General features: G+C 40.9%; 1 protein-coding gene across 1 annotated transcript in view; it reads right to left on the bottom strand.

Moving 5' to 3' along the window:
- ATP8A2 (ATPase phospholipid transporting 8A2) overlaps positions 1 to 23,897 on the bottom strand; it is a 546,329-nt gene that overhangs the window by 400,877 nt on the left and 121,555 nt on the right. The window contains exons 20-23 of the mRNA XM_090028654.1: positions 21,951 to 22,020; positions 19,365 to 19,449; positions 17,913 to 18,052; positions 13,239 to 13,377 (exon numbers count right to left, since the gene is read on the bottom strand). Of these exons, the coding sequence (XP_089884780.1) occupies positions 13,239 to 13,377; positions 17,913 to 18,052; positions 19,365 to 19,449; positions 21,951 to 22,020 (434 nt within the window). The remainder of the gene's footprint in view (positions 1 to 13,238; positions 13,378 to 17,912; positions 18,053 to 19,364; positions 19,450 to 21,950; positions 22,021 to 23,897) is intronic.

Genomic DNA, 23,897 nt, shown 5'->3' with positions numbered 1-23,897 from the left:
TTCAATCCCTGAGGATGCACTAGCCTGTTCCTTGCTCCTCACAACTCCTTCAGGGCATTGTGCACCCTTGGGATGCTCCAAAGGGGCAGCTGTGGTGGTCTCTGAATACAGAGACTTTTAGGGATTTTCACAGGAGACAGTGAATCACTACTACCCTTTGCCTGCTCTATATCTTCATACAGCCACCCAATGAGGTAACATCTAGAGATGTCAAACTCATCTGAACCCACAGGCCAGATGAGTGGCGCGAGACCAGCGCATCAGACCCACATCCCGGCTGCATCAGGCCCACGGACCCCTGCATGCTGCATCCAGCAAGCATGATGGCCGCTCTAGTTGGTGTGGATGGGGACCCAACAGGAAGAAGCCCAGCAAGAAGCTACTGCCACAGGAACAAGCTGTGGTGTTAGTCTTCTTCCTATAGTGCTTCTGGAGTCCAGTGCTGCTGCTTTAGCTTGGGTGCTTGGCAGCCAAGTGGGTGCTGGAGCTCCAGCAGTACTGCAGGCAGACCACTGGGATCATGTGCACGCGGCTGCTGCTCCAGAACAAGCTGCAATGTGGGCCTCATTATCATGGTACTGCTAAGCTCCAGCACTCTGACTGTCACCCAGGCACTTGGATCCCCCATCCCAGCCAGGGGTAGGGCATGATCTGCAGGTTGGATGACCCAGCTCTACAGGCCAGATTTGGCCCATGGGCCATGTTTGACACCCCTTTCCTCAATAATAAGATCAAACAAGACCCATGTGTAGCTCAGACCACTGTGCAAGTATCAGCCAGGAAGCAGTAATACCAGGAAACAATAAAGGATACCAAAATATTTCAGAGCCAGGAACTGTGGTAAATAAAATTTCCCCCTTCTCAATTCCCAGTGCATGAGTTAAGCCTCTGTTATTAATTATTTGTACCACTGTAGTGGCAGATGGCTCAATCAGCAACAGGACTACCCTTTCTGGAGACTTTCATAGACATGTAATGAGAGTCCTTGCCCTGAAGAGCTTGCTATACAAGATCCAGAACCAATTACAGACAAGGTTTAAAGAAGATCAAACAAGAGGCAGGAACACAATTATATGAGAATTAGTAGAGAAGGCACCAGTAGCTGCAGTACTAATCTATGACATTAAACCAGTAGCCCATCTGGTTTGCTTACTATCACTGAGAATAGTCATAACCAAAGGATACAAAGGAATGTTTTAGAAACATGCAATGAGCACTTTTGGAAATTACCTGGTCACCGAGAAAGTTTTCAGCTAACACTAACAGCGAGAGGTTGGTTTAAGCCCTACACACAGTGACCCACCACTGTACCACCACAAAAATGTAGTATTGAACCTCTGTATCTGTGTAATTATTACATAATATGGTCATCTTACTCTCATACAGCAGTTTCATTTCAAATCACGCAAGGGAGTTTATTCAAAACTTATTAAAGAATCAAATGAATGAGACCTAAAAATTCCACTCACCCACAGTACATTGGAAACTAACAGCTAGCATCTTCTGCAGAAATTAAGAGTCATTCTTAAAGCTGGTCTATAATTATTCATCACAGTTGTGAAGATAACATACCAAACTTAAACCAATGTAGGGCTAGCCAGCTGGCAGTTTCATAAAGGGAACAAGAAAGCCCAAGCTATGAAGAAAAGACCATTCAGAGATAAAGGGAAGACAGGAAAAACTCTTGTGCAGGAGTTTTGGCAGAGCTAGTTCATATTATAGGAATTAATTAGAGCTGACATGTCAATGAATCACTTCAGCCAACAAGTGAAAAGGAGCTCCCACTATATTAAAAAACAGCTATTTACAGTACACAGTCACACTGTATGACAATTTAAGTAAGTAAAAAAGAAATTTGAAAATTGTGATTACTTTTACCCCATGTTATTCATGATTTCAGTACAACTGTGATCCCATACAAAGAAAGCTTTGCGATATTGTTTTGGGTCAGGCAATAAAGCCATTTGTATCTGCAAGAAGTAATCCCCATCTACTAAACAACAGAATGACAACTGCCAATGAGACTGTACACATTTGTTATTAAAAAAAAGATGACGCATACACTACTAAAATACAATTTACAATAGGAAAGCTGCACAGACTATGCTTTTCTATTTGCTTCCACTGGAGGATTCACTTACCAACAGAAATAAGTAATTAAATCTTTTAGCAGGTAATGACAAACAAAAAGCAGACTTCATGAGAAAAATACCCCCGGATTTTTTTTAAGGCTCTAGGATAGTTCCAGTCTCCTTCTCCCTTTAAGTGTCCCACATGTTGAAGTTAAGAGGGAGGAAGAGGGGTGGAGGGGCAGGCAAGAGAAGAGTTTGGAATTCTTTAAATTAGGTCCAGACTGAAGAACTACATTTTTTATTTTCACTGAAAAAAGGGATATTACAGCTTTAATCATTTCCCTCCATGTCAGGCTTATTCTTTCCCCAGGGAATGGCAGCAGCTTTATGCAGTAGACTGTTACAAATTCAGTATAACTAATTCAAAAGGATTTTCTAGTAGTTTTTGATTGGAACAACAGCTGCAACAGTGAGCAGCAATTTTTAAACTGCTGCTTGCTGTTTTATTTTACATCTTTCAAATCAAGCAAGATGCCATTCGACAACTGGAGCTGGACAAAGAAGTTCTGGAGAAAATGTTAAGCAGTTATGATGCATGTCTTGGCAATTACAGGCAAGAGGACCTGATCTCACAACCAGTAAGGGCATTTGGTGTTTTAGTACCAAGTTAAATAGAAGGTCATTCTGGGCCTAGCATGAAGTACATAACATAAGCCTACCACCATTTTAAGAGACATTCATATATAAGGCACAATATCTGGATTAAAACTGGATAAAATATTACATCAATGTATTAAAATAGCTGGCAACTAGAAAGTAACTCAATGAAATTCAAAAGTAATTTATTCCATACAAATACACTATGTAGTAACTTCTGGCAGTGCTAGTATGGCAAATTCAATGGAAAATTGAGACGCTCCAAGTTCGGTGAACATTTTTCCCAATGTTTTTGGACAAAATGAGATCAACTACTGGACTATATGAAATGTCAGTCCACACTAGTTGAATTAAAGATCTAGATCCCAATTTAAAAGTCAAAGCAGCCATAAAAGTGGCTGGAACTTTTATTTACCCAAAATAAAACAGCACCCTGTGAAAACGTTTATTTCTATTTTAATTAAGTTAAATCAAAGCTGAAAAGCTGCCAAAAATCATGCAGTGATTATAAGCCTATGTACTTCCAAAATAATTTTAAAATGTAATTATTAAAGAAGGTTGACATATAAGATTTAAGATGTGCACAGATATTACTGCTGAATGTTAGGCTGTTTAACTACACTGTTCATTTAGACATACAGTATTTAAACAAAAAAGACCTATACTCTGATTTCTCCTTTATTCTGAGAACTTTAAATTAATGGAAATTAATTCCAGAAATGAATGGAAATAAACACTTCTCTCTCATACTAGATATAGTACCAAATCACAGTAGAAGCCTATATAAGCCATTTGACCTCAAAGATCATGACTAGATTAAGGAGATCTGTGCTGAAGTACACTGGCATAGTTTATAAACCGCATCAAACAAATGTTTTTTGTGGTCGACTATTGTCCTTTTAGGAACAAAGTGAGATCAAATTTGAGTCTTTTGTAAAACCAGATGCATATTGCTTTTAAAACATTTCCTAATATTAAACCAACAGGTTTGATTCTCTTGTACTACCTTTGAAATCTACAGGTATACTGAGACTACTACATTCTGGTAAGCAAACAGTAACTATGAGAATAATGAAGACTGCATCTGAAATTTCACTTGAACTAACTAAAGCTAGCTAGAGAAAATTTTGTCCGTTAAGTTTTGCTAAGGTAAGATAAGTTCAGTTTCAAAGCATCTGAACTTTGGCATAAGGCCAGCATGAAGCTCACAAAAACTCTACCTGCATCTCTGGCTATATAATATTTTCTAAGTTACCTTTGTTCAATCAGCTAGAAATGTTAAAAAGTCAGAGCTAATCAGAGTAAGCTAAGAAAATACTCTATTTCCTGACATACAACATGCACCTCCCTGCCTAAGAACAAGCTGGTGGAAACTGCAGTGCATATGCTAAAAGCAGTGTCTGCCAGGTCCTGGGCAAAAATAAAAGTCAAGTCTGCACACAAATCTACAGAGAGCAGAACAATGAGAAGGCTTGGCTCCCTAGCTGCTGATACTCAGTTACTTGCTATACAGAAAGATCTTTTTTCATTCTGCCTTTCAAAAACAGTGAGTTTATCTTGTTCCAAGCCACATCGTGTGCAAGAAAATAGGGTACGTACTTCAACAAACGAGCCTACAATTGTAGGATACATCATTCCAAAAGGGAAAACAGTGCAAGTACAGGGTTTGTAACTTGCAAAGACTAAAAAGCAATTGTGAACAGCAACTTGTATAGAGGAACTGGAGCTTCTTTTGGAGCATTTTGAATATGGATGATGAGGACTATAAACTTTGGCTACAAATACAAGGTAGCCTGGAATTCACAAACCTACCATAAGCAAGCCCAGAAAAGAGCTTTTTCTCCCTCCAGTCTGAGGCAATAGCAGCTCTTGTTGACATACACGGGATCAGCGTAGCACTGTTGTAGCCACAGAAGCCTCAGTAGACTACACTGGTATTATCCGGGGCAGGCTCATGCTATTGCACTGAAAACCATACTAGCACAGCAATACTAATGGTACTTCCTATAGTTTAAATTTAGTTCAAGTCTATATGAGCTGCAGTCACATCTCTGGACAGCACAACTCTGGATGGTTCAGAAGTATCTAAGCATTCCTCAAAACTAATAAAAGGGCTTACAGATAGAAACTTGCATGCCTACATGTCATAGCACACACATCCACATGAGGCAAACATATAGACACAAGAACCACAGGATGATAGCAATTTGCTTGGGAAAGAAAAGTGGAATTAGCAAACTCTATTCCAATTCCATTCAATTTTCCCCTAAAAAAAATGTATCAATCTGTTGGGTGCTTTAGGATTAGGATTCATTCCTCCTATCAAGAAAATAATTCAAAACCTAGGTAGATGGTGCTCCATTTATTTTAATCCACTGTCCATATTTTCAAGGAAGCTACAAAGGCATGTCTGCATCATCTCTGTGCCAAGTCATACACCCCACTGACTCATTTCTGCTCAGAGCACAAAGTCCAGAAATTAGGCAATGTAGCTGACGTATAGCAGCCTTGAGAGCATGCCAAAAAGCCTCCGAACGGACAGCCTGAGAGCAGCATAGTCCCATACACACAGAGCTACTTTCAGTCAGCAATACTGACTGATTTCTGGGCTTTGGTGTACATCCAGTAGGAGTGAAGAGGTGGGACAACTTCTCAGCCATTGTCAGGCTTGGCATGGAAGCCATATAGATCAGGTATAAAAATACATTTGAAAAATATTTGCAGTAAATCCCCCACTCACACTCCAAAACAGGTAACTACAGAGACAGAAGTTCCCTTTTTATTATGTTTTGCCTGTGGTGCAACAGTGCTTCAGAGTCTAAATCGTAGACTAGGATCCCACTGCATTAGGCACTGTACAAGCACTTATGCTTGCAGGCTCACATACATGGTTTTGCACAAGCAAATTTTGTACTTCCAAGTAATTTAGGCACCTTTTTCTTAGACATGCATTGAAAAATGTGGTCCAATATACAAAGGCACTGAGAATCACAATGTGCTTTAAGACTTCTTAGTAAGGAATAAAAGTCAATATTTCCAAAAAATGCTTTTTCTTTGTGTCTCATTACAGGGCAATACACCTGAATATGCAGTCTCAACACTCTGCACCATTTCAGATGTTGGGCACCCATACAGTTCCTATTAAATCCACTGACTAGTCTTAAGGGCACGGAGGAAGAATATCTGTCTCTCTCATGGCTCAAGTTGTGGGGGTGTGGGAATGAAAGATGGGAGGTGGATTAATCCATTTGTGAATGGAACAAATGTAAAAATTAGCATTTTATCAATCTTACAAAAAGCAGCAGCAGCACAACAGGGCTTCTTCCTGGGAACTGTGTTGGTATAGCCAACTTTGCCTTCTACCTCTAAGCCAGCAGAGCTAAAGAATAGGGCAAGTAAACTTTATTACCAAATAAGCCATTTGCTTAAAAATTCAGTTTTAGCTAAATTCTGTTAATTAAACTTAGAGAAAAAGACAATGGGGAGAGCAAGGGGAAGAAATCAGGATGTTTTCAACGTCTCCATACAAAACTTTCTGGAGTTTTGGAACTACATTCCAAGAGGACTTCTGAGCTATTGCAAAAGCTAAGAAAGAGAAGGGGGGGTGGGAATCATGATGGTGGCACCACCTCCAATGTCATGCCCTGTTTTGCCTAACAGTTCTGTAGTTAAATTCCTTGGACTGAAGCAGATCTGGGCTTAGTTCTCATTGCTGCCCAATTTAGAATAGGGATTTGAGCCAAAGTCGTCCATTTCTGAAGAGAGGAAAGTCCCCAAATTACTGAATTATAGAACTCAACCTCAGAATATCCTGTCTCTCACCTCCAATGCTTCTTCTGTTGAAGCTGTTCCACTTTGTTCAGCTGTACTAAGGCAACGATGATTCAAGAGATATGACACTTGACAGCATAGACTGAAGGACAAGGCTATTTTGGCCAGCTGTCCCAATCTGTTCAAAGCAGATGACTCCGCTGATACAAAGCTAACAGTGAGTTTTTTTAGCATCAGTCCCTAAGATCATTAAAATTCCATTTGTATAGGACATTGTGACCAAGCCTTGGGCTGATCATCATTATGGAAAGTCACTAGAGACAGAAAGCACTAAGCCATCCCCTTATTTCAATGGTTCTCAACTTTTTCTGACATGTTCTGAGGCATGCCTCAAGTCTGCTCTTAACTTCCACTTGGTTTGTGACTAGGGAAAAAATAAGAGAGCAATTCTTCTGTTGCAAATCATTCAGAAAGACCACAACAGGTCAGAATGTTTACAACGCTATGGCTTTCTATTTGAAATCTCTGGAATATCTTGTGAATCGTGTGTAGGTGTTTGCACACCTAACCATACTAATATTGCATGACAATCTTAAAAGATCTTACAGAATCCTAGTTGAGAATCACTACCCTAATAGGTTGGTACTTACAGTGAAATTTTGTCTGAGTTCAAATAACTTAAAGGTATAACTTCTGTACTACCCAGCAAATTAATTGGTCTCAGCAGTAGGAAGTTCACCCAAATACTTAGCCAATATTGTCTTCTCTCTGATTTCATACCATTACTTCCCTTTTGTAGCACACTGAATAAAATTTTCTCAGTGCACATTTGTGCACACAAAAACACACACACACACACCTTCAAAACTTTGTCAATAGTAACGTCCCACTCAGTCATAACTTAGCCAAGATTTAGAGACTTAGAATGAAATCCCAGCTCCATTAGTCGGTGACAGTGCTTTATTGACTTCAGTGGAGCTAGGATTTCATCTGCTGTTGCTTTAATCTTTCCTCATATATCAGTCCTTTATGCACATAATTATTTTTGTTGCTCTTCTTTGAACTCTCTCCAGTTTGTCAATATCTTTCTTGTAATGAGATACCCAGGACTGAATGCTATATTCTAAGACACTGTCTCCTGAGCAGAAGTCAAAATTATGTTAAGATATATTACATGAAGGGGAAGGAGGGTGGTAGTGGCAGACTACAGTGAAGGAATTTTATTAAGGGTAGAAAGCCAGGCACTCAATTTCGGAAAACCAGAATTAAGGCTGCTACTGCAACTTTAAATTCAACGCCCTTGCACATCATACTTTATTATAGAGGCTGTAATCACACATACTGTTTGCACCTCAGGACCCTTGTTACATTCAGTATACAGAATGGAAAGTACTCAATTAATAAGAAGCTAATCAATGTTTTTCCCCTCTTTCAATGTGTAAACCCATGCCCAGAAACTGCACGTTACTTAAATTCTGCTCTTTAGACAAAACCTATTACATTTCCTCACAAAGGTTCTTATGGCATTTATCAATGCAGGCTTGGAGTGCCTCACAAAACATGCATAAATAGGCGGCTAGGGTCTGGAACCAGCTTCCAAGAGAAGTGGTGCAGGCTCCTACCCTGGGGGTCTTTAAGAGGAGGTTAGATGAACATCTTGCTGGGGTCATTTGACCCCAGTGCTCTTTCCTGCCATGGCAGGGGGTCAGACTAGATGATCTGCTCAGGTCCCTTCCGACCCTAGAAACTATGAAACTATAATTGACTTTTCACAATAGTCCAAGAGGTGAAGATGTGGTATTACTCCCATTTGCAGGTGGAAAACTGAGGTACAAAGCAGTTAAAGTTCAGATGCATTTGCTACCTGGGGTGCCAGTTTGGATGAAATACCTAGGACCCAATTTTTCAGAGTACTTAAATTTTTTTAAACATCTTATAGGTTCAAAGTACAGCTCTCCTTGATTTTAGTTTCAGGAAAATTCAATTAGTGACAACTTCTGAAAAGTTTGGTTTAACTGACTTGGTGATCAAGGTCACACTGGAACTGTGTGGCAGACGGAGGGACAAAATCCTTAACCCAGTCTACTATCCCCATAGCCAGCTCCTGTTCCCTGTGTGTTTGAATAAGGCAACTTTCTTCTTCATGCTGCTGAACCAGCAGGAAGGATACTAGAGCAAAAGGATAGCTACACCCTCTCAGTACAGGTGCCAGAACCCAGCCTGGCTGAATCCACAGCAGCCTAGTGTGCATGGGTCACCCAGGACACAGCCAGGTGGATTTGTGGCAGGCCACTAGGAGCAACTAGGAGGCGGCCAGCAAGTCAGGAGCACAGATTACCAAAGCATCAGGTCAGGGCCTGGGTCTGGGTCAGATGGACTGAACACAATAACCAAGTTCCAGGACAGCTGAGAAGGGAAATGCCAGAGATGTTGTCCAAGAAGCAAGCCAAAATCAGAAGCCACAGGTCAGAGAGCTCCTGGTGCCAAGTTCCAGGGAGATCCGAGGTCAGGGTCAGAAAAAGCCAAAGCCAAAGCCAAGTCAGGAACCAGGAGAACCAGAGAAAACAGTGAACATGAGGCTTGCCAGAACTAGGACTCTGTCAAGGTGTGCCTGCAGCTTGAGGCTGCAAGTGTGCTTAAAGGGTGCGAGTGATGCTTGCAGTAGCTTATCTAGTTGCAGAGAACTGGAGATGTCATACTGGCCAGGGATCAGAGTCAGGTGTGATAGCTCAAGAGCTCAGCTCAGCTGGGTCTGATTGATAAGGGGCCCTGACATCAAGCTGCAATTGTGGATCAAGTCCTGCTCCATCCCAGCTGGTGGATACTCAGTTCAGATGAATTTAGGGGAAACTTAGCACTGAATTTCTGCCATGACTATTTTGGACACAGACAAACACTCACTTGAAGTGCTCCAAATCCTTCTCAATTTGGAATAATTCAAGTCTGTACAGATATGTAGCATACCCTACCCCCTCCCAAAACATGCTTCAAAATGGCCATGAAAGCATGTAGAAGTAATACTCTTTAACCAGGTGGCTAGAGAATACGAATTTCCAAGTGCCCCTCAGCCTAAAGAAGCTCCTGAGCATAGCTGAGGAGAGTGCACACTGGCTACTTGCCCTGTCCCAACCCAAGGCGGGTAGGAGGTGAAGCGCAGAGCACTGTGGAATGACAGAGGACCAAGCAGCTCCCTATCATGCTCCAGATATAGATGTTTCAGGAAGCATCTCAAAGATGTTCCTTTATTTGAAGGTCATTTTTGAAGTGCATCATCCTGTGTGAACAACTCACTGTTTGAAACATTTCAAATAGCCTGTCATCAATGACCTGAGACTGGGCAAACTATGGTTTTACAGAGACGTATACTTTGGCCAGTTACAAATGGCTTTTCATTAGGATAGCAACAGATACATCTATGACAAAGTTTACCATGCAACACAAATCAGACATTTATGCTAAGTGCAGATGTTTGGGGACATGGAGGGGAGGCAGTTAGGGGAAGGTTAGATAGAGTTCAAAACAGCCACCCAAAGTAACTTAATTCACCCCAAGTGTGGACCTTACACTCAGACCTAGTCTCAGTTATCAGAAATCAATCTAAACCTGTTACTGTACAGAAGTTCCAGACACAAACTAGTCTAAAAATTGTGGAACCTGATCCAAGATGTACCTGGATTGATATAGTTATCAGATTTACTCAATCTAGTTAGACCAAGGCATGGAACTTTTGTACAGTTATCTGTGCAGCTCCAGATACTGGCCCTAGCCTGGGGCTGTGCTTTTCATAACCTCCACCCGGCACTGGGCTATTTTTAGCCCCCCTAGCACCTTGCCACCTGTCCTCCCCCCTATGAATCAGCCAGCCACCCCCCAATCCCCATCCCACACACAGCTTCACATAGCTACTGGGTTTTTTGGGTTTTTTTGAAATCACTGTTTGCCACTACTGAAGCCAAACAAGGAAGTATCAGTGGGAGGAGGGGCTCAGCAGGAAGGGGTCAGAAGGTTAAAATAATCCCTGGCCTCCACCCCCAAGCCCCTCTGATCTTGCCAAACCCACCCAGACCCTAGCAACAAATGTGGTTCCCATTTTCAAAAAAGGGAGGAAGGAGGACCCAGGAAACTGTAGGCCTGTTACTCTTACCTCAGTCCTGGGTAAGCTTTTTGAGAAAATTATCCTGGCGCATGTCCACGAGGGGCCAGCAGGGGAGATTATGATTAGGGGAAACCAACACGGGTTCATTAGAGGCAGGTCCTGTCAGATCAACTTGGTGGCCGCCTATGACCAGGTCACAAAATCCTTAGACGCAGGTGTCACAGTGAACATAGTCCTTCTGGAATTTAGGAAGGCCTTCGACAACGTCTCTCACCCCATTCTCATTAAAAAACTAGGAAACTGTGGTGTCAATACCTATAAAGTCAGATGGGTCACTAGTTGGCTGGAGGGCCGCACCCAGAGAGTGGTGGTGAAAGGATCTTATTTGACCTGGAGGGATGTGGACAGTGGGGTCCCCCAGGGCTTGGTCCTTGGACCTGCACTGGTAAACTTTTCATCAGTGACTTGGACCCGGGGGGGTGGGGGGGTGCGTAAAAAGTACCCTCTTCAAATTCGCAGATGACACTAAGATGTGGGGAGAAGTGGGCACACTAGAAGGGAGGAAGAGGATGCAATCGGACCTGGACAGGTTACAGGAATGGGCGGATGAGAACAGGATGGGTTTCAACACTGACAAGTGCAAGGTGATGCACCCAGGGAGGAAGAACCAGCAGCATACCCACAGGCTGGGGAACTCCCTTCTTGTCAGTGCAGAGGCAGAAAACGATCTTGGAGTCATTATTGATGCCAAAATGAACATGGGCCGACAGCGTGGGGATGTGGTCAGGAAGGCCAACCATACGTTGTCATGCATCCACAGATACATCTCAAGCAGGTCCAATGAGGCGATCCTCCCCCTCTTTGCAATGCTGGTCAGGCTGCAGTTGGAGTGCTGCATCCAGTTCTGGACAACATGGAGAGGGTCCAGAGGAGGGTTCACATGATCAGGGGGCAGCAAGGCAGGCCCTATGAGGAGAGGCTAAGGGACCTTCTCTTGTGGAGGTTGAACAGGTTGAGGGGGGATCTAGTGGCTGTTTACAAACTAGTCAGAGAGGGACCAGCAGGCATTGGGAGAGTCCCTGTTTCCCCGAGCACTACCAGGGGTGACTAGGAATAACGGTCACAAGCTGGCAGAGGGTAGATTTAGGCTAGATATCAGGAGGCGCTACTTCACTGTCAGGGCAGCTAGGATCTGGAACCAACTTCCAAGAGAAGTGGTGCTGGCTCCTACCCTGGGGGTCTTTAAGAGGAGACTAGATGAACACCTTGCTGGGGTCATTTGACCCCAGTACTCTTTCCTGCCCACGGCAGGGAGTCGGACTTGATGATCTGCTCAGGTCCCTTCCGACCCTACTAACTGTGAAACTATGAAACCCCCCCTACACATGCTGCTTGCCCCCCCCATTCCTCTGCAGACACTGCCTTCATCCCCAAACCCACTGATCACTCCCGCAGATCCCACCTGCTCCCCCAATCCCTGAATCCCCCCGTCAAAGCCCTCTTGTCTGCACCAACTCCCCCCACATCCTGACTTACCTTAGATCAGGTGGCCTTTTTGAACTCAATCTAACCTACCCCTAACCCCCTCAACATCTGCACTTAGCCTTAAATGACAAAAAGGATGGGAAGGAAGGGGGAGAAGGAAGAAAAAAAAAAACTGACAAATTAAAGCATTACTCAAAGGAATCAAATGGTAGAAACCCAAGAGTTCTGAAAGACCTTTAGAATTCAGATGTTGGGCTCCTCACAAAAACATGGACAAACATGAAAAAACAAAACCAGCTGTTACACCTGGGCCCCTTCATATTGGTTCTATATTCTCACTAGCATCTTAGCAGGTCCCAATTAAGTTACCTTTTGCAATGTTTACACATTTCCCATTTTATAAAAAATGCGGTAAAGGAAGAAGGTAAAGTCCTGGTCAAATACACAGTATTACCAGGGTGGAAGACCCTATTCTTAACCTGTTCCCATTGCAAAGCAAAGGAGTTTACTTGGGAAGCATCTTATTTTCTGACAGAAGGAAGTCACAATTTTATACAGCTCAGTTCATGGGGGACTGTATGACTGCAGGTTTTATCTACATTAGAAAAGGAAATTAAGTGAGTAACATCACAATCACACTCCTGTTGGATGTCTTATACATTTATCTCAGTTGAGCTACTCAAACCACCTCCAATGATCTCCCAAAGATTCTCTGAAACTTGCATTCATATCTATGGTCAGGTGCTTTTTGCTCAATATCAAAACACTGCACACAATCATGTGTCATGAAAAACATCCACCATTAAGTCCAAAGAGCCAAAAATGCATCAAATCTAGACTGCTTCTAAGTTCATATATTCATTCTCCACAAAGAGCTGCACATAGATTTGAGAAGAGATGTTTTCCCTCAAAAAGCATAATAGGGTGCTAAGCTATTGCTTCTTTATATAAAACCAATTTCCTTTAACTATTAACATGCTTCTTTCATTTATTAAGCTAGACAGCACCTTAAGATCCAATTAGCCCTTACCATAAAATGGGAGTTTCTGATGCCTTTTAATAATTAACACTAGGAACTACAGTGCACATTTGCTACATATATCTTCACAGTTCTGGTATTAGGTAAATTCAAACCAAAATAAAAAGAAGGCTGCTACCTATGTTGAGAGCAGTTTCTTGTTTATCCCCCGTCAGGATCCATATCTTGATTTCTGCTTTTATTAGAGTTGCTATAGTTTCTGGAACACCTGCTTGAAGGCGGTCCTCAATGGCTGTAGCTCCAAGAAGCAGTAAATCCTGAAAGAGAAAACATAAGATTTTGAGGGGATATTCTCTTTAGATCAGCCTCAGCTTGGAATCCAGTCAAAAATGGAATTAATGACAACGTGCTGTACCTCATCACTAATGTAGCGTTCTGACAAGAAATATACAGTACAATAATTTTGGGTGTGGCTATTTTACTTCCTCTGCATAAAAATTCACGTTTCTGAGGTGTATAATGGGACCAAATGTTTCTGATCAAAAAGATGGCAACATTTCAAAAGCAATTAATTGACATTATGCAACTTTAAAGCTAGCTAGTGCATTCACTAATCACCATAGCAACATGCTGAATGGTCACAATTTGTGTATTTCTTAAGCTCACAAAACAAAAATCACCTGGTGTCACTTCATTTAAACTAATTTCCACAGACTGGATACAACCACTCAAAGCAAAAATTATTGGAACTATTTATGGATATAATCACTACATCATATGTAACGCAAATGGAATGAACATTAATCAATCCAAGTATCTGTACTCCATATATATACCAGCTGCCAGAAAAGAATAAAGTGTCTCATACAATAAGCTAGGGTTGTCCATATTTTTCTTCAATTTCAGGGCAATTGCTAGAAAGAACTTGGCTGCGTTACAAAAAATCTGGCAGACAAAGCAGTATGCAAGTAAAAGAAACAAACTCCACTAAACAAAGGCACAGTTTTATCAACCAACTTTAACCATGGAAGAACTCTAAGAATTCATCCAAAGGAACATTTCCTAAACATACTGTAATAATTTAACTTATAACATTTCAGGAATTGTACAGGAAAAACACAGAAGCATAAGGTGAAATAAGGTTTTTTTTAATTGAAAAATTAGAGAATCAAACAAACATGAAAGCTGGGCAGAAAAAAAAAGGCAACATGTGTGCGTTCACACAATACTTCACAAAGAATTAAAGGGCTGAAATATAAACAGCAGCAGTCAACACAGCTTTATAGAAAACAGGTTTTGCCAAAGTCATCTTTTTGTTCCAGGAGATTACAAATGTAATTGGTAAGTTAAATAGTAGGTAGAGTGTGTCCACACAAGCAGCAGTTACATCTTGTACAGCAGCATAGATGCATGCAAAGCTCAGCAGGATAGAGTGACAAATCGTTTTGCAGGTTGGGTCCATTCAAGCAAAATGCCGTTTCATGCATCCACATTCAAGGTCATACATCTAGAAACAAAGTAATAACACAATTGCACCATCTTCGGGGGGGAGGCTAGGGGGAGGTTAGATTGGGTTCAAAATGGCCACCCAATCTAAGGTAAGTCAGGATGGGAAGGGAGAGGCGGTGGTGGGGACAAGAGGGCAGATGCAGGACTGCAATCTAAGAAGTAACAACTTAAAGAGCTTCTGTTCAGATGAACAAAAGAATTGTGAGGTAACTTGATTGCAGTGTGTTACATTACTTTTCCAAGAAGAAAAGGATTCTTTAATTGTGTAGGGCAGTGGTCTCCAAAGTGGGGTGCACACACCCCATTGGAGTGCGAGAAGAAAATATTAGAACTTCTATTTATATACATATATTGGGGGTGTATGCTCAAAATTTTTTTTTTTTTTTACTGATAGGGGTGCGCGATCAAAAAAGTTTGGAGACCACTGGTATAGGGAATGGTATACGAGTGAATAACTGGAAGGAGCAACCACATATATTCAAATGGAAAGTAAAACATAGTGGGGTGGGGAAATGAATAGCGAGGGAAGCTAATCGCTAGAATAAACTTCCAGTAGAAGTGATGGGGTCACCATTCCTTGACGTCTTCAGATCAAGATAGACTACCATTCTGGAAGGCAGGTTTTATTTGTGTGAGTTACTAGATGGACAAACAGCCTGTTACATACAGGAGGTCAGAGATTTTGCAACCAATAGTTCTAGTTTTTTGTATGTCTTTTTGTCTCAGACCAACATGGCTACCAAGTACACCCCTGAAACATGGAAGGTGCCAAATTTAAGCCAATTTTGGATTTTAAAAACTTCATTTCAGAACAACAAGGAAGTTTTTTTTTTACTTCCCTGCCTGCCATCTTACACCTCCAGGGAAGGAATTCTACCTTATCAACACAAAGAGCTACTCAACACAGCTCACAAAGACACTCTCATGGACCCAGAGCCTTCCATCTTCAGCTCCCTCTGTGCTAAAATGATATTTATTTCCTACCTATGGGGACTTTTTACTATCTTGTACCATCTACACTTTTCCCAGAGCCTAACAAAGGGACTTAGATCCCAAAAGCGTGCAGAAAAGGACAATTTTCTTGCCATTTTCCAGTTGATCTAATAAAAGGTATCATTTTGGAACCAAGAGTTCTAGTTTTTTGTACAACACATGTATGTACACAGCAAATATTTTCACCTGCACATAACAGGAAATTTTTTGTTCCTGATAAAACACACTGACACCAAGAAACAGTAACAGAAACAAATAGAAATAGAAATAAGAATTGCCAAATAAAAAAGGACCTGACCTTGGAAAGCTAGAGATTTCATGGAAAAAATTCATTCAGGTTCTTTTTAAAATAGTTTAAACTTGATAAAAAGGGGCCATGTAAACGGTGCGAGTCTGGGTAGTCCCCCCTGCCCTAAGATACTCTCACATCAGAATGGCCAAACAGCACATCCAGTCAACATGGTGACTCACTAAAATTGTGAGGATTTGGGCAACCCAAACTTCTCCCCATTTCTAGTATATCCCTAACAATGGTCTCAACTACAGTTCATCGTCTAAACAAATATATTCAAGATAATAGTCATTATATTTGCAGTGCCTTCCATGACAGGACCTGAAATACTCATGAAATGTGAGTTTTACAAAGGGGAATTTTGTTAGACACCAAGATTAAAAATGTTGACCTAAAATGTTGGCCCACAGTTACACTAAAAGACAAGCAAAGTTGGGAAGAGAGCTGAGGTCTCCATATGCCTGTATATAATGCATTGGACTAATATATACTTCTTCAGCTAGATGTTCCCTGTTCGGGTGGAAAGGGGTATCTGGTTCCTTCAGACTAAAGGCTGTGGGCAAGTCGCAGCATTACAGAGGTTAGCATTCACTGGGCCTAACAATTCACCAGAAAAAGATAGTGAAAAAGAAAAGGCAGGTGAGGGAAGGGGGTGGGGTAGAAAAAAACTGCTGTTACATAAGACACATGTTTCTATACTTAAGAGCTGATATCAGGATAAAGGCAAGCATAAAGCAAGCAAGAAAATTATAAAGCAGATATCCCAAGAATCAAATGCAAAAAGTAGACCTCAAAGATTAGCTTGAGAAGTACAAATGAATCTTGAAAGGGGATATCCAGGCAGCACGTGTTAGAAGGTTTTTGCTCCATCACCTGTGTTAGTGGCATGGATGAGAAAAACTGTTCTCACCCCTGCTGCCCACAGCAGTGCTGCTGGCACTGCGAAACTTCTTGGGGTTTGTAAGAGCCGGGACTCTGGCAATGCTGCTCAAGTACGTACCAACACTGCCAGATCCCAGCTCTGACAGTGGTGGTATGTTCCTGCAGCAAGACCTGGTACTCTGGAAAGTATGGTAGTGTCCCAATAAGGCTCCCTGACAGCTTGCCAGCTGCGTCAGCTATCAGGGAGCCAGCTGCTCTCCATCCCTCTCCCCCTTTTGGAGATGGAGGAAGGGAAGGAGATTGGAGGAATGCTGGGGATCTGAGGGACCCACTGCAGCACTATTTTTGTGATGGACTTACCATTTTTGCAGTACTACAAAATGTAGTGTCTGGCCATAACCAGTGTCAAATAAATAAAGTCAAAGTGAAGGAACAGTAGGAATTAACAACAAAGAGGGGGAAAAGATAACTAAAAAACTTAACTGTAATACTAAAGATAGCAAAAAAATCACAGAATAGAATTGCAGAAATATTGACCTCTAGTGGCAAAACAGAAATACTAAGTGGTCACAAGTTTACTTAAATGAGTTGTTCTCAAGTATCTGGGTGGACACAACCCCGCTTTAAGCTTGTTTTACTCCTTTTAGCTTCCCTGTTCCTTCCACTTATGTCTTTTAGAAGTCTGCCTCAGATTGAGAAACACTAGAATACATGCACTTTAAAAACTACTATTCCCTTTAATTAAGACTTTGGAGGCCCCTTCTTCCCTATATTAAAAAAAAACAAAAAAACCCACATCACTGGAAAAATCTGCACAGTGTAAAGAAAAAAAATAATATTATAGCATTAGTATTGTTTTAGCCTATATTACTTAGGACTTCAGTGATCACGTCCATAAATGTATAAAAACAACCTTGTAACTGTTTAGCTAGGTTTCCTTACTTTTATGTGCCAAAATACTGTGGATCTGCCTTGTTTTGTTTCTGCTAAAGCTAAGGTGCTTGAACCATCCTTGTAAACTTTAAAAAACACAACAGTTAGGTTTCATTCCTTCTAAACAATATTTTCAAGTTAAAGTTGATTGGGTCAAATCCTGTTTGAAGCCTATAAATTATTCAGGGTAGTAAGGGGACCAGAATTTAGCCTTCAGTAGTACATGACTGTAACAACTGTTACCTTTTCAATGATCTCATAGCACTCCTCCAACTTCTGGGTTCTGTCTTTCAGAATAGTACTGGCTTCATTGTAGACATCTAACCACTCTCTGTAAGAATTTTCTGACAGGTCTGCATAGGCAATGCACAGAGTCCTCAAACCTACAAACAGAATATAGGCAATGCATATGATGCACTAGTGACAGGAAAGATCAAATTATTGCAATCCAGATTCTGATCATGAATTCATGGGTAAACCTGAATAAATTCTCTTAACTTACACTGAATTTGCCCCTTCACAGTTGAGATTGGAAGGCATTTTGATAGGCGCATTTTTTTCCTAATTTTAACTACTGCAATCTAGCTATACTAGAACAACAAAAATACCAGCTTTCATCTAATTTTCCATTTGAGGTTGAAAACAAGTTTTTATTTAAATTTTATTTAAAAATCACATAACCCCTGTATGAGCACATTATACATTATTATAATACAACAGCAAACATGTTAAGCTCCTAAACTGAATATACTATTCTGCCTAGTATTTATTTTCAGAAATAGAATACATTCTTTCTTTCTTCAGTGCCTACACGTAACTCACGTTAGCATTAACAGGAATTACACATACGCAAAGATTGGAAAATAAGCCCTATAACAACATGAAAACTATCATTTTTTGACCAGTGACAAAAGGTAGCGTACAGACGTAATGATTTTGCTTCTGGCATGGATCAGCTACATAAAAAGTGGGAGTGTGCCATATAAAATAAAGAGGTTTCAGTATTGAGAATCTGGGAAATTCAAAACAAACTGAAAAAAATAAATTCCAAACAAATAAAACACTGTTTTAGGGATAGGAAGAAAAATCTGTTAGCCCATGTTTTTACAGTAATACAGTAGTGTACAAAATTGGCATAAAAAGGGAACAAAATCCATGTCCCACCGTTACACTCTTGTGAATATGTGCATTATGCACTTGTAAAATAAAAAGGTTGACAAATTTGATTTCATACTGTAAGGTGAACTGGCAGGGAGAGATTCAGACACAGCTCTGAACTTCTGTTTCTCCCTGATCTCTCAACTTGTATGTTTCATGTAGGCCTAGGGCCCAATTCTCTCATCTTATGATTTTATACTGTGTGAATCCACTGAATTCAATAGAAAAAATTCTTGATCGCACTTCTCAAAGGGTGATCAGAATCCAGTGTTGACTCCTGCTTTGACTGTTCCTAGTGAATTCAGAGCCTGTACTGACTTTAGAAATAGGAACAAGAGGAGACCAGAAAACTTCTTTTGACACATAGTCATTTACCCATATGTAACCTACAAACACCAGTTACCCATCATTTTTTAAATTGTTCCCATGTCTTTTTCTTGCTAGCACTTCCAAGATTGTTGTCATTAAAACAGACAACGAATAACATGCACATTAACAATTTGAAATCTGATTTCTTTTTGCATGCTGTTCTCTTACCTTCTGTGGCAAAGTATTCAAGATGGCACAGTGTTTGCTCCATATATTGGGAATCTTTCGAAAGTCTCTCAAAAATGACATTATCCTATTACAACCAAATTATAAAAAGTCAGTTCAAAAGTAAATTTTCTATTCAAAATGAGCATACAGGTGCTCCATCCCTGCAGTTCTAACAGATATGAGGTGCATTAAATGGACAGAAAGCCTATAAATATGATTAGAGTAATACATTGTGATTGAACTATGAAACGGATCTAGGTCCACTAAGAAATCCAAAGCTGGAATGTTGCCGCCACCACCACCTCATAGAAATTCTAAGCAGTAAGAGAAAGGCTGGGAGATATTGTAGTTGCCGTATAAAGAGGGTGCCCAGAGAACACCTCAGTTTCTTTAGCTTTCAGTTACCACAAAGTCATTATGCTGTTATGCAAGTCTAGATTTAAAGCTCTGTTTTGAATTATGGAATTAGAGAAAAAGTTTTCTAAGAACAGGAGTCTTGAACAATTAAAGACATGAATCTAGTGCAAGCCCATACTTATCTTGCTAACTCTCCCAAGATAAAGCTTCCATTGATGTTCAGGAGAATTTTATTTAAGAAGAACAAAGAGAATAAGAATTAATGCAGGCTGCCCTCCATTGTTGGGAACTGTCTTAAAGGGACAGCTCTCTACTGTCGGTATGTCTGTTCATCAAAATGAAGATGTGAATGATCCCTTGCTAACATAATTGAGTTAGCACCGGTAACCACAGTGGTGAAAGACACAGCACTACAGACTTTAGTATGTGCTAGCAATGAGGGTAAGAACTCACCTTCTTACCTGGTTGCTAGCATATGCCAAAGCCTGCATTACCACATCTTCACAACTATCGTTCCTGTACTAGCCAGAGTAAGCAAACCAAGTGGCACTATCACTTTTCCATTTGGTTACATCTAACTGACAAAGTGGTAATAAGAACTGCCTGAGATCAGAATAAAGACGTGTCATAGATCAAAAGAGAAATTTTATTTTTAATATTCAGATCAGCTTCAATGCATTTAAAAAATAATTCATAAACATTATCTTTTTTGTTATATTATGGGACCAAGATGGGAAAATATCTGAGATTATACCCCATAAATATTAATTTATTTTAGAGAGTTACAGCAGCTATTTTTTCTTAACCAAAGTCCCCCCTGTCTTGTTTCTGTCTGCCCATATCTTGCAGTTGCTATAGCCCCTTTAGTGCAGCTATTGGCCTGAATCTATTCACATTGAAGTCACAGGCAAAATTCTCAATGGAGCAACACTCCTCGTTTTTTTCCCCACTCAGTGCAAGTACTGTGGCATGTAACAGCAGCTAATACTTAAGAACACTAAACTTACAGCAAATGAGAGAGAGTACAACATAAGCGGTAACAATAAGGTCAGAACTAGAAATGAAGAGGCGATATACTGTCAATTCCATTGGCTCTTAGTGGACTTTGTTTTTTCTATCACTTTTAAACAACACATTTTCAGTGGGCTTGGCTCACAACCTTTGTTCCAGTTTCATGCTGGCAAAATTTCACTGACATTTTCGGAGTTACGCTGGTATAACTCATGCATTCTCATTCTGTTCTTACGTATATCGAGGCAAATAAAATATTTTCTGTTTTACAGAGCTGCAAAAGCAGCATTTCCCACATTAAAAAAATCACAGCAGAACTGGACACTACTTCCTTCTGAAACCACTAACCACACTCTGTATGTAACTGTTGTTGACGCTAATCTGTCAAGTGGTTGCATATCCCTCTTGCTTATGAAGACAGCAACACAGTGGCATGATGACAAGTAGCATCAAGTGCAGATCTGGGAGAAAAGGAGTGATCAAAAGAGTTGGCACCAAGCAATTAACAGTTTTGCAGGTCCAAACCACAGTACAACAGAAACCAGATTATTTGCAAGGTTCAGTTTCTTAGCCTTCATGAAAATGAGGGTTTGTGAGCCAGCTGGGGTCATATATACAACTGTAGCAAAGCTGTGAGGATCTGGAGAGGGGCTCCAGCTGTTTGCTATGGCTTTCATTTCAAAGAGCACCATTTCTCCAATTCGCTGTGCAGGACTATGGGTATGCTTTAGCTTAGTGGAGAAGCAACACCCTTTAATAGAGTAAAAAAAGTGGCAAACACCAGAATAGTTTGTCCTTAATTGGGCACATAACTGTACATCCAGCAGGCTGAAAGTCACCCAGATATAAATAAATCCTACAGCATTAGGGTGTCCATTTTCCTGATGGCATCTGCATATTGGCATGTACTCCTGGTTTTCCTGAAAGCAATGTCAAGGCTCCCATTGACTTCGGTTGAGTAAGGATTTCAAGCTCAGGTATGGTAGAAGACTAAACTGAATTATTTCTGCCTGCAAACAAAATCAGGAGAATGGATCACAGCTGTTTTAAGCATTTGCCCTTAATGTGTAAATGTGTAAAGCGTACTGATACCATGTAGTAGAGAGAATATTTAAGGGGGGGGGGGGGGGGGGGGGGGGGGTTGTTTAAAAATAAATAGCAGAAGACTAAGCAGTCACTGTTGTCTCCATTCTCTGTGAGCAGTAGCCGACTACTTACCGCCCCTTTGCAGTAAAGACGTATTTGCCCTGTTGGAGTTCGAACAATTACGGACATTCTCTTCCTGTTGCTATAAAGAAAAATTAAATCTACTCAGTCATTTTTAATCATTTCATTGGAATGAGTACAGCCTAAGAGTAAAAAACAGCTTGACCCAGGAGTCATCTCCCATGCACCTAACCTAGTTAAAAATCAGGTTCAATGAAGGCTAATAAAAATTTACAATACCCAAACTATCTGACAGTTGCAAAAAAACTAGCTGGTCTTTCCACCTTTTGTGCCTTTGGGTGCCTTAATATGAATTCAAAGGGTCTGGTTTTCAGCAGGTATGCATATGTATGTCCAGAATGCATATGCATTTGCATGTCTAATGTATAAAGGGAATTCAGAGAAGAGCAACAAAAATGATTGCGCAGATTCCAGGAAAGAATAAAAGCTTCTGACAAAGTCTTAGTTATATTGACTTGCTAATCATTTCCATTCCATATTTTTGACCCACAAAAGGGAAAAAGTATTAGACTCTGCTAAATGACCCTAGATTAACCAAGAGTAATGTAATAAAAATGAGAAAAGAAAAATTTTGTCTTGAATATTGGGAAAAATTGTACTAAGCACAGAGGTATATGAAACTCTGACATACTGTCCCATTGTAAGTGAGGATGATCCTTAGAATCATTTAAACCTGGATTGGACAACCAGGTACAGAAATGTACTGCAAGGGACAACCTTACACTAGCAGGAGTATAAACCAGATTACTTGAGGCTTGTTCCTCTCCCTCCTCCCCTCCACAGGTTTTATGCAGATTAAGGAACCTAGGCACAGATCCCCTGGATGAAGCAGAAGGGTGACACTATAAACCCTTAGTGAGATCCAGGGGATAAAGCAGAAAGACCAATGAAAAGAAAAGAAAACCAAGATATTTAGGCTACAGATAGACATTCAAAAAGCCTGAGCCTGAGTTGATTCAATCTTTGCAGGTTAGCCTAACCTGGCTAGGATGAACCAGTCTAACTCTAGACACTCCCTCTGGACTGCAGAAATGCCGGCACATGCCTGCCATGGCTCAGACTAGAAGCCAGGAGACACTAGAGCAACCCTCCCTTCCATTCTACAGTGCTGAGCTAAGGGTGGATGTGGCCAGCCCCAACAGGATGCCCTGATTAGGGAGGGGTTCTCCCTCCCCCTCCTCGCTGCTCCTCACCAGCCCAGCCCATCAAGAAAACAAAAGCTCCTCTCATTAGTTCAAGCTCTTCTTAAACAACTTTTTCCAAGGAAGGAACAGAGGGACATGACCAGCTGGCCTGTTGATTAGCTCCAGCAAGCCCTAACTGGACACTGTCCTGTCTTCCTTATACAGACACCTCTCAGGCATTAGCTAGCAAACCACATAGCCCATGCTGTGGGAGAGGGAAGTAGGGAATCCCTACTGGGCTGCAAAGCATCTGGGATGCTGGGGGACTCTGGTTTAAAAGTTAAACCAAGAAAGGGTCTGGGACAGACATTGCATAAATTAGTTTGACCCAAATCAGTTAAGTCTGATACTACATTCAACCAGGTTTACCTCAAACCAGTTTCAGCCATTTTCAAACCAGTTTATGTGCACTGAATGTCTGTTCTGTTACAGGTTTAAACTAGTTTCCGATCACTTAGACCAGTTTATGCATAATGCCTGTCCTTAGCCCCTAACTTTGCAAACAAAGGTTCTTGCTTTAGAATTTACACATTAACAAAAGCCAGATAATTCAAAATCAAAGAGATAAACAGTAGTAGACACTTAGGTATCCCCTGCACTCTGTTTTTTCTTGCTTGCAAATTGCATTTTGGGAGTTTCTTCCATATTTTCTATAGCAAGTAGATGGTGCTAGAGACAGACTCTCCTACAAGTAGACAGACCTTCTAACCATCACATGGCATTTTGTGCCCTTGCCTAATAGAGATCTGTACAC

This window comes from Crocodylus siamensis, chromosome 1 (genome assembly GCF_052110815.1).
Source record: "Crocodylus siamensis isolate JL-2025a chromosome 1, ASM5211081v1, whole genome shotgun sequence".
Taxonomy (NCBI): domain Eukaryota; kingdom Metazoa; phylum Chordata; order Crocodylia; family Crocodylidae; genus Crocodylus; species Crocodylus siamensis.
The sequence above is the reverse complement of the archived record's forward strand: the minus strand, read 5'-3'. Positions and strand labels throughout refer to the sequence as shown.